This window comes from Lynx rufus, unplaced genomic scaffold (genome assembly GCF_022079265.1).
Source record: "Lynx rufus isolate CCGP_SWC_20201006 ecotype Redwood Valley unplaced genomic scaffold, mLynRuf1.p SCAF_2, whole genome shotgun sequence".
Classification (NCBI taxonomy): domain Eukaryota; kingdom Metazoa; phylum Chordata; class Mammalia; order Carnivora; family Felidae; genus Lynx; species Lynx rufus.
In genome coordinates, this window is record NW_025814834.1 from 157,410,570 (window position 1) to 157,424,561 (window position 13,992).

General features: G+C 39.3%; 1 protein-coding gene across 1 annotated transcript in view; it reads right to left on the bottom strand.

The window, feature by feature from the left end:
- The window catches only part of MIGA1 (mitoguardin 1), a 106,537-nt gene extending 95,123 nt beyond the window's left edge, over positions 1 to 11,414 (bottom strand). Inside the window, exons 1-2 of the mRNA XM_047084581.1 lie at positions 11,342 to 11,414; positions 6,941 to 7,054 (exon numbers count right to left, since the gene is read on the bottom strand). Coding sequence (XP_046940537.1) covers positions 6,941 to 7,039 — 99 coding nt within the window. The 5' untranslated portion in view covers positions 7,040 to 7,054; positions 11,342 to 11,414. The remainder of the gene's footprint in view (positions 1 to 6,940; positions 7,055 to 11,341) is intronic.
- Between the last annotated feature and the right edge of the window lie 2,578 nt (positions 11,415 to 13,992).

Sequence of the window (13,992 nt, forward strand, 5' to 3'; positions counted from 1 at the left end):
AAGTTGAACAATACACATGGCCTCAGAAAATTATTCTTAGGATTGGAAAGTAGTGGTATAGCAAAATCAATACATGCAAAGGATACAAAAGTAATTCTTTTTAAAAAAAAAAAATTTTAACGTTTTATTTATTTTTGAGACAGGGAGAGACAGAGCATGAACAGGGGAGGGTCAGAGAGAGGGAGACACAGAATCTGAAACAGGCTCCAGGCTCTGAGCTGTCAGCACAGAGCCCGACGCGGGGCTCAAACTCACGGACTGTGAGATCATGACCTGAGCCGAAGTCGGACGCTTAACCGACTGAGCCACCCAGGCGCCCCCAAAAGTAATTCTTAAAAAACAAATACAAAATGCTAATGAACTCTTTAAAAATTAATATTTTGATTTCTAGGCTGTGAAAAAACATATATTATCAAATGATTAAGATTAAGATTGATTAAGACTGGATTGCTATAGCCAATCTGAAAAGCAATTTAAGAATGACAAATGAAAGCCTTCAAAATGTTCATACTTAATACAAATTACTCTTAAATCTATGAAAATATTCCCAGCTTAACATATAAGAGAGAGATAAAATTAAAACCATGATGAGGGATGCCTGGATGGCTCAGTCGATTGAGCACCCAACTCTTGATTTTGGCTCAGGTCATAATCCCAGGGTTGTGGGATTAAGCCCTGTGCCAGGCTCTGCGCTGAGTGTACAGCCTGCTTAAGATTCTCATTCTCTCTCTCTCTCTCTCTCTCTCTCTCTGCCCTTCTCCCCCACTTGCACGTATACTCTCTCTAAAATAAAACAAATAATAATAAAATAAATGAAAACCATGATAAAATACCATTCTCAACTTTCAGATTGGCAAGAACTCCAAAATTTGGGGAGTACAAAATAATACTATTCCTACAGAGGGCAATTTAGCAGTATCTACCAAAATTCAAATAAACTTGCTCTTTGGCCCAGATATCCAAAGTCTAAAAAATTCATCCTATGCCTATACCTGTATCCTATGGCTATGTTGTATGAATTGAGATATATCAAACTAACTCACTATAATAGCATTGTTTATAACAGTACAAGATCAGAAACAACGCAAATGTTCACATATAGAAATATTATGTAGGGGTGCCTGGGTGGTTCAGCTGATTAAGCGTCCAACTTCAGATCAAGTCATGATCTCACAGTTCATGGGTTCGAGTACCGAACTGGGCTCTCCACTGATAGCTCAGAGTCTGGAGCCTCCTTTGGATTCTGTGCTTCTCTCTCTGTCTCTCTCTCTGTCTTTCCCCCTCCCCAACTAGTGCACACGTGCGTGCTCTCTCTCTCAAAAATAAATAAACATAAAAAAAAAAAGAATGGAAACCAATTTGTCAATAAATTTCATATATATATAAAAAAAAAGAAAAGAAAAGAGAGAGAGAAAAGAAAAGGGGCACCTGGGTGACTCAGTCAGCTAAGCATCCAACTTCAGCTCAGGTCATGATCTCAAGGCTTGTGAGTTTGAGCCCTTTGTTGGGCTCTGTGCTGACAGCCCAGAGCCTGAAGCCTGCTTCAGATTCTGTCTCTGTCTCCCTCTGCCCCACCCCCACTCATGCACTTTCTCTCTCTCTCAAATATAAACATTAAAAAAATTTTTAAAGAAATATTATGTAGCTGTAGGAATAAAAAAACAAAGAAAAAGAAGATCTACATTATTAATATGGGGAGATCTCCAGGAAATTTTTTAAGTATAAAAAAACGGGAACATAGGTAGTATGCTCCCTTTTATAAGAAGGGGAGTTATATAACTGCTTTTTGCTGATATGTGAATAAGGAAACCCTGAAAGATATTCAAGTAATCTAAATGGTTACCTATAGGGAGTGGATGGGAACTGAGATAGAGTAAAACACCTGTGTGTGTGTGTGTGTGTGTGTGTACACATATATGTATATGCATATGTGTGTGGTTTTGATTTGTGAACCATATAAATGTATTAGCTACTCAAATAATACTTTTTAAAGAATATTATTATTTTATATCACTTTAAGGATTAAATGAGTTTGTAAATGCACCTAATATAAAATGTCTAGCATATTGCTTTACATACAGTGGATGCAGCTATGACCATCTGGAAGTCTTTTTATTTTTTTTTTTAAGTATGTTTATGAGTTTTGGGTGGGGGGTGAGGGGCAGAGAGAGGGGGAGAGAGGGGGGGAGAGAGAGTGAGTGAGTGAGAGAGAGAGAGAGAGAGAAAATCCCAAGCAGGCTCCGAGCTGTCAGTGCAGAGCCCAACACAGGGCTTGTACTCATGATTATGAGATCATGACCTGACCCAAAATCAAGAGTTGGAACTTAACCAACTGAATCACACAGTCACCTTTGGAAATCTTTTTAAATGTTATCCAAATGGCATAACAAAAACAAATAAAAAATACCAAACATTTAGACTCAATATTTTCACCTCTAGGAATCCACCTTAATGAAATCTAAAAATGGGACAAAGTTTCATAACTGTCGAAACAAACCAAAAACATAAAAAAAGAAATATTCAATAAACTATAGTACATCTATATTCATAAAGCATTTCTAAGGACAGAAAATGCTCAAAATATGAAACTTTATAATCTCAAATGGTGGAGGGGAACAGGGCAGTGGGGGTGGGAAGTGGGGCATGGAGGGCAGAGATATATATGCAAAAATAAAAGACCTAGAAAAAGTATAGCAAATAAGCTTTTACAGAGGAACTGTTGGTAATTTTTTTTCTCTTTTATTCTTTTCCATATTTGTCAAATTATCTTTCAAGCACATAGTCCTAAAAAAGGAAAGAAAAGAAAAGAGAGATGGGCGCCTGGGTGGCTCAGTCGGTTAAGTCTCCTGCTTCGGCTCAATCATGATCTTGCGGTTTGTGGGTTCAAGACCCAAGTCAGGCTCTGTGCTGACAGCTCAGAGTCTGGAGCCTGCTTTGGAGTCTGTGTCTCCCTCTCTCTCTTCCCCTCCCCCCCTCTCAAAAATAAATAAACATTAAAAAGAAACAAAAAAGAAAAAGTATAGCAAATAAGCTTTTACAGAGGAACTGTTGGTAATTTTTATTTTCTCTTTAATTCTTTTCTATATTTGTCAAATTTTCTTTTAAGCATATACTCCTGAAAAAGTAAAGACAGGAAAAGAGAGATAGTGCACCTGGGTGGCTCAGTTGGTTAAGTGTCCAACTTCAGCTCAGGTCATGATCTCACGGTTTGTGAGTCTGAGCCCCACATGGGGCTCTCTGCTGTCAGCAGAGAGCCTGCTTCGGATCCTCTGTCCCCCTCTTTCTCTGCCCCTCCTCTGCTCTCTCTCTCTCAAAAAAATGAATAATCTGAAAGAGAGAGAGAGAGAGAGAGAGAAAGGAAAAGAGAGAAAATGGATTTGGGGATGAAGGAGATACAAGTTAAAATCTCACATTATTATATACTCCTTTTGGACAAGTTAATTAAGCCCTTAAAGCCTCCAGATCTGTAAAATGGAGATGATATCTAAATTCCAGGGTTACTTTGAGGATTACAGACATTTTATGTATAAAGGACATAAATAATATCTTAAACACAGTGAACACTAGGTATAATTGCTACTTCTCATACATCTGTGCCACATCCTTCCCTATATATAAATGTAAAATTACACTATACTCCTCCCATCTGAGATACCACTCACTTTAACATGTAAGCAAGTTTTGCAAACATTGAAATGTAAAAAATGATCATCTTGGATTTAATGAAATACATTATAGCTTTAGTGAACTAAATGCTACTTTCCACACATACCTTTTTCTTCAGTACAATGAAGTACATATTGCATTAGAAACAAATATTAAAAATAAAGGGACTGTTCCCATGGAAATGGGATTCCTTAATCATTAGGAAAATGCAAATCAAAACCACAATGATATACCAACTCAGACAGCTTTAGGTAGCTACTATTAAAAAAAAAAAAAAAAAAAACAGAGAAAGATGTTTCCAAATGACATATAGATAAAGGGTTAGTATCCAAAATCTATAAAGAACTTACCAAACTCAACACCTGAAAAACAGATAATCCAGTGAAGAAATAGGCAGAAGACATGAATAGACACTTTTTCAAAGAAGACATCCAGATGGCCAACAGACATATGAAAAGATGCTCAATGACACTCATCATCAGGGAAATACAAATCAAAACCAAACTGAGATACCACCTCACACTGGTCAGAGTAGCTAAAATGAACAAATCAGGAAATTATAGATGCTGGCGAGGATGTGGAGAAACAGGAACCCTCTTGCACTGTTGGTGGGAATGCAAATTGGTGCAGCCACTCTGGAAAACAGTGTGGAGATTCCTCAAAAAATTAAAAATAGAACTACCCTATGACCCAGTAATAGCACTACTAGGAATTTACCCAAGGGATACAGGAGTGCTGATATATAGGGGCACATGTACCCCAATGTTTATAGCAGCACTTTCAACAAGTCAAATTATGGAAAGAGTCTAAATGTCCATCAACTGATGAACAGATAAAGAAGATGTGGTTTATATATACAATGGAACACTACTTGGCAATGAGAAAGAATGAAATCATGCCATTTGCAGCAACATGGATGGAACTGGAAGATATGCTGAGTGAAATAAGTCAGAGAAGGACAGATATCATGTTTTACTCCTATGTGGATCCTGAGAAACTTATCAGAAGACCATGGGGGAAGGGAAGGGGTAAAAATAGTTACAAACAGAGAGGTAGGGAGGCAAACCATAAGAGACTCTTAAATACAGAGAACAAACTGAGGGTGGATGAGGTTGGGGGAGAGGAGAAAATGGGTAATGGAAATTGAGGAGGGCACTTGTTGGGATGAGCACTAGGTGTTGTGTGTAAGCGATGAACCACAGGAATCTACCCCAAAAACCAAGAGCACACTTTACACACTATATGTTAGCCAATTTGACAATAAATTATATTTTAAAAAAAACAAAAAAAAAAAACAAAAACAGAAAATAACAAGTGTTGGTGAGAATGTGGAGAAATGGGAACCCTTGTGCACTGCTGGTAGAATGAAAACTGGCAGAGCCACTATGGAAAACAATATGCCAGTTCCTCAACAAATTAAAAATAGAATTACCATGTGATCCAGAAATTTCACTTCTAGGTATATATCCAAAAGAACTGAAGGCAGGGACTTGAGTAGATAGTCATACAGTCATGTTCATAACACCATTATTCACAATAGCCAAAAGATAGAAGTAACCCAAATGACCTGTGATGGATGAACAGATAAATAAAATGCAGTGTATACATAAAATCAAGTGTTATTCAACCTGGGAAAAGAAAGAAATTCTGACGTGCTACAAAATGGATGAATCTTGAGGACATCATGCTAAGTAAAATAAATCATTCCCCCAAAGACAAACATTATATAATTCCATTTATGAGGTACTTAGAGTAGTCAAATTAGAAACAGAGGGGGAATGGAAAGTTGCTATTTAGTGGCTGTACAGTTTCAGATTTGCAAGAAGTTCCAAAGATTGGTTGCACAACAATATACCTAACGCTACTGAACTATCCATTTTATAATGGTTAAAAAGGTAAATTTTATGTTATGTATATTTTACCCCTATAAAACAAAATTAAAGGACTGTGATGAGGACAGATCCACTTCAATAACATAATTCACTGAAAATATTTTTTTTTTACTTTATTTTGATTTGAGAGAGAGACACACAGAGAGAGAGTATGAGAGGGTAGAGGGGCTGAGGGAGAAAGAGAGACTCCCAAGCAGGCCCTACACTCAACACAGCCCAACGTGGGGCTCGATCCCACAACCCTGGGATCATGACCTGAAATCAAGAGTTGGGACACTCGACTGAGTAACCCAGGCACTCCATCACTGAAAATAGCTTTAATGGACTATGTAAATTCACTTAAGGAGGACTATTTATTTTTAAGTTTGTTTGTTTATGTATGTATGTATCTCTACACCCAGCAAGGGACTTGAAACTCACAACCCCAAGATCAAGAGTCACTTGCTCTTCCAAGTGAGCTAGCCAGGCACCTCAGTACTATTTTTTTTTTTTTCAAGTAATGAAATCTCCTTTTTTAAATTTTTTTTTAATGTTTATTTATTTTTGAGAGACCGAGAGAGACAGAGCACAAGCAGGGGAGGGACAGAGAGAGAGGGAGACACAGAATCTGAAGCAGGCTCCAGGCTCTGAGCTATCAACACAGAGCCCGATGGGGGGCTCAAACCCATGAACTGTGAGATCATGACCTGAGCCACCCAGGCGCCCCTACAATCTCCTTTTAAAAGTTATGAATATGAGAGGAGCCTGGGTAGCTCAGTCGGCTAAGCAGCCGACTTTGGCTCAGGTCATGGTCTTGTGGTTCGTGGGTTCGAGCCCCACATCAGGCTCTGTGCTGACAGCTCAGAGCCTGGAGCCTGCTTTAGGTTCTGTGTCTCCCTCTCTCTCTGCTCCTCCCCCACTCATGCTCTTTCTCAAAAAAAAAAAACATTAAAAAAATTTTTTTTGAAGTTATGAATATGGTAACAAAAAGCCATGAAATAAAAACCAAGTAAGTTTTAAACCACATTAATAAACATTTTAAAGTTTTTGGTTTTTATTTTTTGTTTTTATTTCGAGAAATAGAACACGTGCGCGTACACATATACCAATGGGGAAGGGCAGAGAGAAAGGAAAATGGAGAGAAAGAGAGAATGCCAACCAGGCTTTTTGCTGCCAGCACAGAGCCTGGTGTGGGGCTCAAACTCATGAACTATGAGATCACAACTTGAGTAGAAACCAAGAGTAGGACACGTAACTGACTGAGCCACCCAGGCATCCTAAACTACCTTAATAAACATTTTGACTGAACCATTTAAAACTTCAATTGAAATTTAAATACTATAAACAAAATACTATGCTCTGAGCAATAAACTTATTCGACTTCATGTTTTTTGTTTGTTTACCTGGGAGAGAGAATAGTACCAAGACAGAGGAAGATCAAACACTCTTAGTACTGCAGTCTTCAAGGAAAACTGTGATTCGCTTACTGTTTCTTCTGACATGACTCCTCTTACAACCTTCATTAAATGAAACATAAAAACATATTAGCCATTAAATGAAAGATACAAATTGAAAATTTAACTCTATCAGTGTTTTCTTTTTGCAGTTAATTATTCATGATATACTTCCCTGAAGAAAATTATGAGCCAAATTTACTCGAGCTATAAGTTTATTAATCATCAAAGCATCCAAAAAAGAAAGTGTGTTAGATTTGAACTATGAGTTCAAGTAGCACATTTTCCTTAGAAAATTACAGGTCCTAGATTCTCTCTTTTCTGCTTAAATAAATATTTCAGCTTTTTAAAAAAAAATTCAGTTTATTTATTTATTTCCGGGGAGAGAGGGAAAAGAGACAGAGAGAACAAGAGCGAGAGCGAGGAGAGGGAGAGACAGAGAGAGAGAGAGAGAGAGAGAGAGAGAGAGAGAGAATTCCAAGCAGGCTACACACCGGTCAGCACAGAGACCGATGTGGGGCTCACTCAGGAACCGTGAGATCATGACCCTCATCATGGGAAACACCACAATTACCATAGGCGCATATTCATTCAGGCTCCAAGATCTCTGAGAAAACGTGAGATGGTAAGGTTAAAAATAACCTGAAAGGACTTGAGTCAATTGCCCTTGGAAAATGTGGTCTGTTCTTTAGTATGCAGATAGGGATGTTTTGCTTAAAGGAAGCCAGCTGTATATAGCACAGTACATTCACTCCCTTTGTCTTTGCCTCTATCGTAAAGATTCTTACCGGAACATATGTATCTGCAAGGCTGCTCTCGTACACAACATACATGTACGATAGCTGAATCAGATGTACACCATTGACATGCTTTGCTAAGCTTTCTGTTGTTAATCATTGCTGATCTGTTTTTCCTGAAAACGTATATAAGATATACAATAAACCTCGGTACCTAGGGTTGTTGGCTCCGGGTCCCCTGTGCCTCGCTATACTGTTGTCTCTTTTTCTCAGTTCCTTCGCCACCCCAGGTCCACGGCCCTTTGAGGCCAACATCAGATACTAAACCAACTGAGCCACCTAGGCACCCCAATATTTCAGCTTTTAAATAAAATTTAAAACCTATTTCTTCCCACTTATTTCCTTCAAATAACAGGAGGTACAGGTACTGAAAGGAACCTGATTGGAACCATGACTCCTGGGGCTAGAAAGTGACCTCAGTTCACTGAACTGAACTTCAGAACTCAGGCACTTATTCTCCTACTATTCCATTTTAAAGATGTTCAAAGAGGGGCGCCTGGGTGGCGCAGTTGGTTAAGCATCCGACTTCAGCCAGGTCACGATCTCGCGGTCCAGGAGTTCGAGCCCCGCGTCGGGCTCTGGGCTGATGGCTCAGAGCCTGGAGCCTGTTTCCGATTCTGTGTCTCCCTCTCTCTCTGCCCCTCCCCTGTTCATGTTCTGTCTCTCTGTCCCAAAAATAAATAAAATTTGAAAAAAAAATTAAAAAAAAATAAATAAAGATGTTCAAAGAAATGCTACATGCATGCTATGAAATTTTAATATTGTTTTAACGCCTATTTCTATTGAAACCAAAGAAAGAGAAGTCAGATAAGAGAAGTCAGAGGTCTACAGAGAAAGCAGCTATCTCTCATAAAGGCCCTTAAGGGTAGCAGAACTTTCACAGACATGATGGTTCAGGGTCTGGGTCTATGCTTTTCAAAGCCAGAAACTCAATTTTATCTGTGTACCCAGTTGGACACACAATAAACAAATTCACATAGTACTGATGTATAAATCAGCTTACATATTTATTCATTTATAATAAGGAAATACACTAGTCAAAAAAATACTTATATATGTCATCAAGACATACCCTCTGAGATAAAACACTGTAGGAGCTAGGGGTTCCTGCGTGGCTCCGTCAGTTAAGTGCCCAACTCTTGATGTCAACTCAGGTCATGAGCTCACAGTTTGTGAGTACAAGCCCTGCACAGAGCTCTGCTCTGTGCTGACATGAGGAGGTTGCTTCGTATTTTCTCTCTCCCTCTCTCTCTGTCCCTCCCCTGCTCACGCTCTCTCTTTCAAAATAAATTTTAATATCATTAAAAAAAAAATTTAGGACCTAAATTCATACGTTAAAAAGTTTGCCTGGTAAACACAAAATTAATGGAACCTAAGGAATATTTTATCTAGGCCAATTAAAAGCCTGAGAACAGTCTCTGGTACACAAGAGGGTAGGCTTTTCCAGTAACCAGAATTTACGTCTACCAAATTTAATATTTCTTTTCCTTGAATAGGGCTATATAAACATTACTAAAGAGAAAATAAAAATCAAAAATCTTCCAATAAAAGCTTATTGGCTAGGGGCTCCTGGGTGGCTCAGTCCAACTCAATTTCAGCTCAGGTCATGATCTCATGGTCGTGATATTGAGCCCCGCATGGGACTTCTCACTGGGCACGGAGCCTGCTTCAGATTCTTTCTCTCCCTCTCCCTCTGCCACTCCCCTGCTTCCCAGCATGCTCCCCGTTCAAAAAAAGAAAAAAGAAGGGGAAAAAAAAGCTTATTGGCTATACTTTCAGTCCCTTATTTCTGCATATATCTCTGTGCTTTCTGCAGACTCCAGACCACTTTCTGTTAATATGCAGACTACCCTTTACTGTTAATATCTTTTTTTTTTCAGACAAGCATCAAAACCATTAAGTAGTAGTATCCTTTCAAGAAAAAACAGTAATACTAAAGGTAGGTTACTGCTACTGACACCTTATTTATTCCCTACTAGCGACACTCACAGAGTGTAAACTTAATCCCCCTTCACACATACTCTAATTACAATGTTTAGACCCAGTATAATTCTTTCTATTTTTTTTAAATTAATTAATTTTTTTTTTTTTAATGTTCTGAATCAGAGGCAGGCTCCAGGCTCTGAGTTGTCAGCAGAGAACCCAACCGCCGGGCCTGAACTCACAGACCAAGAGATCATGATCTGATCACGACCTGAGCCAAAGTCGATGCTTAACCCACTGAGCCACCCAGGCACCCCTAGACTCAGTATAATTCTGATTGAAGTACACTTATTCCAAGCAACAAACTGTGATAGAAACATATTGCTGAGAAATACAAAGGAAATTAAACCTGAGAAAAATGGTCCTCTGGAGAATGAGATTAGGGGTATAAGGTTGTGCAGGGAATCATTCCTTTTCATTATAAGTCTTCTCTAATATTTGATTTTTTTAAATACCTACATGTATTACTTTTCAAAAATACTACACTAAAGGGGTGCCTGGGTTGCTCGGTCGGTTAAGCCTCTGGCTCTTGATTTCTGCTCAGGTCATGATCTTGAGTTCATGAGTTCAAGCTCTTGAGTTGGGCTCTGCCCTGACAGTACAGAGTGATTGAAAACTTAATAATTAATAACTGAATAACTTTTTAAAAACTAATCATTTCAGTTTCTTCCATAAATACTAATTAAAATAAACACGAAGGCAGTTTAATTATTATTCAAATTTGTAGAAGGCTCTAAAACATCACCAAAACCACTATATTATGTAATTATGTAACCGTTGGAGAGCTAAAAATGTCTGATAGTTTGTTTCTTAAACACCCTAAAATTCTATTCTACAGCTTGCTTTATAATTTAAGCAATAATGAAAGTCCAAATACCCCTCCCCAAACTGACGTGAAACGTAAACTCATGCACCCGAACTGAGTAAATAAAACACAGCAAAAATATTTAGTTGCAATAACGATAAAATAACAATAATAATAAAGGTCTGTGCAAGAGCAAGATCTTTTGGAGTCCTCCTTCCACAATATAAATGTGGAACAACTTTGTTTACAAAAGGGCCCTGAGGCCACAATCCTCCCTATGCTCTATTATTCTCTGAAAGCACCAGCAAAGAAAGAGTAATCTTCCTCATTCAAAAACCACTCCCTGCTCAAACCACTGGCACTCACGCAAAAACTTGGACCACGCTAGCGGCCCTACCTCCACCAGGACCCTCACCCCCGACCTCCACAAGCACTATCCTCAGCGGTCTTCTTTTTTTTTTTTTTTTTTTTTTTTTTTAAACCAAGGGACCAGAAAAGTGGACTCTCGCTCGGCTCGCCCGCCCAGACCCTCGGTTGGGCTCTGAGCAGTAGTCGGGAGCCCACCCTGATTCAGCGCTCCCCTTGAGGGCCTCCCTCCGGCGTGCGGACTTCTCTGGCTTTCTGTTCCTTCACCCGCCCTGGGATTCCCGAGGGCCAAGGCCGGGGCTCCTACCCGCGCCCCACCACGCCCCACCCTGCTTGCCTCGGCCCCCGCGGGCTACACGACCCCACCCGCCCCTACGCCCTCTCCCTCCACCCTTGTACCTGGTGCTACAGGTCAGGTGCTGCGGGCTCACGCCTGCTTCCCAGCCGCAGCCCAGCACTGAAGAGCCGCCTGGTCGCGGGGGCGGAGTCCTTCCGGGGTCAGAAGTGGGAAGGTGGAGAGAATGTGGCGGGCCTTGTAGCCTTTCAGCGTGAGGGGCTACGCGTGAAGCCGCTCTCGCCATTTTTGTGTAGGGTAGAGGCTCCTGCCTTGGCAAATGAGTTCTAAAGACTGCCTAAGAACTGCATTGTTGTAATGTTGTCAACTGGTATCGTAGTTTGTAACCTTTTGAGGGATCTAGGTCTATTCAGCGAATCTGGTGCCCTGTGGGGATTTTACCCCAGAAGAATGCACATAGACTCTTACAGACGCTCATACATTATTAAAAGAAAAACATATGTACAGTATATACAAATTCAGATGCCCGAAACCAATCCATGGATCCCGAATTAAGAACTTCTACTCTAGATCCGCAGCACCTAAACTAATGAATGTTAAGAGGCATTCCAATCCTGTATCGATGAAGTTATTGATTTCAATTACTCTCCACGTTTCCACTGAATTAAAATATGTAAATATGGCCACCTATGAGTTGTCAGGCAGGGTATTCACTCCTCTTAGGTTCTAATACAGAGAAAACAAGGAGGGGGGGAGCGTGGAGAATGACAAAAAAAGATGCTGTTTCTATTTGCAGTCTTGAGTCAAAACATTCCATCAGAACTGCAGATTTAAAAATTCCAATTACTGATCATATTTGTGGTGAAATGCCCAAATAATTTTGTAAGGACAGCTAAAACATGACAGCAGATGTTACTATTCCAACCTAAGGAACAGGAATGAAAAATCATTTCTATTAGTTTTCAAAACTCCTATTTAGTCAAATGGAAACTAGGAAATGACAATACTGATGTGTGACATCACTAGATGAATACTAACCAAAAGTGCACAGAGTTCTTGGTGAAAATATTTTGCACTTTTTAAGTAAATGGAGGTATTGACATTTGAAGAACCTGGAATGTGTAAGGTTTTTTGCTTATTCTCCCAGTCTCCTTTCTGCTGACTCCTCCCTACATCCCACAACTTACATTCACCATAATGGGAACAGCAGTAGTAATGATAAGTACCACTTAAAGCAACTTTACTGACGACATTATCTCTTTGAATTCCACAATAGACATTATGAAAGAGATATTTGTACATACTGGTTATGGATTTTACTCTTTAACAAGGGAATAAGAAATGCATATTTTCTTTATTTTCCTAAATCAGTGTAAATTGCTCCAAGCCCCCCTTCTCCTGGGTTGGCAGATTATTTGCTAAAATTCATGAAGGGAAACCTCACTAAAGTGGACATGAGGTGCTACAAGGAGAGTGGAAGGGGAAAATGTACCACTCGATGTCAATTAGAGAAAGAATCATCAATCACAAGCCCCAATAAGGAAAGAATACACTGTATCTCCTACAAGAAATCCACTACTACCCCTACAATTCAGCCAGTGAGAAGCCATCATCACCCCGAATCCTTGCTTTTCTCCAAAGGTCTTTTGTTCAAAACAACCCCTCCCAACTTTCTCCTTCTCCATAAAATAATGTTCTTCTCCTGTGTTTGTCAGACTTGCCTATGGTTTGCCATAGCTTGCTTGTCCCAAATTGCAATTCTCTGTTATTCCTAAATAAAACCATGTTTGCTGATAAAATAATTGACTTTATTTTTAAGGTTAACATGCAATGTTAGTCATTAGTAGGTATATCAGTTAGGATGCTGTTAGCTAGAAGCAAAAAACAAAAACAAAACACAAGTAGTTTAATAATGGCTTAAACCATAGGACAGAGTATTTCACATGGATGCAGCATCAGGCAGGCAGAGCCTCATATTTGCATATGATGTCACAAGCTACCTTAGCCCAGGGGAAAAATGGGTCTTGGTTAATTCTAAAGGTCTGTCCCTCACCCAAAGTGAGGGGAATCATTAATCAACCATTAATGAATGTGGGAGATCCTATATGCATAGTATCAAAACAATACTGTAGTTTCAGACTGCCTGAGTTCGAATCCTTTGTCTGCCACTTACTAGGTATGTGATCTTAGGCCAAAAACTTAACCTCATTATGCCTCAGTTTCCTCATTGGGGTGTTAGGAGATAAATGTAATAGTATTTGTAAAGCACTAAGATTCTTATATAAGTTTTTAACTTGGGTTACTTGTAACTCCATGGGCTCTGAGGATAAAACTTTATCTCCATATAATCAGTTTCCTTTGTTATCCTATATATTTTGCTTATGCACGTAAAAACATTACTTTGAGAAGAGGGGCTCTGTCAAAGGGATCCAAGATAACAAAAAGTAGTTAAGAACTTAGAACAATCCTGGCACAAATTTCTAAGATGTATGGCATATTCCGTGGGACTTTTCTACATTCTTTGGCATAAGCTCCAAAGTTAAGAGAAACAGATGCCAAGTGCCCTAAGTATTCTTAAAAAGGATGCTAGACAAACTCCACAAGGCATGTTAGGAGAATGTGAGGCTGATTTAGCAATCCTCAGTACTCACATACCTCCAGGGAATGATATGGCAGAATTGATCAAAGAAGATGGAAAAATGAAAATGCCTACGAGAGAGTTTTCTGGAGTATTGTGCAATTTCCTCCCCCTCTT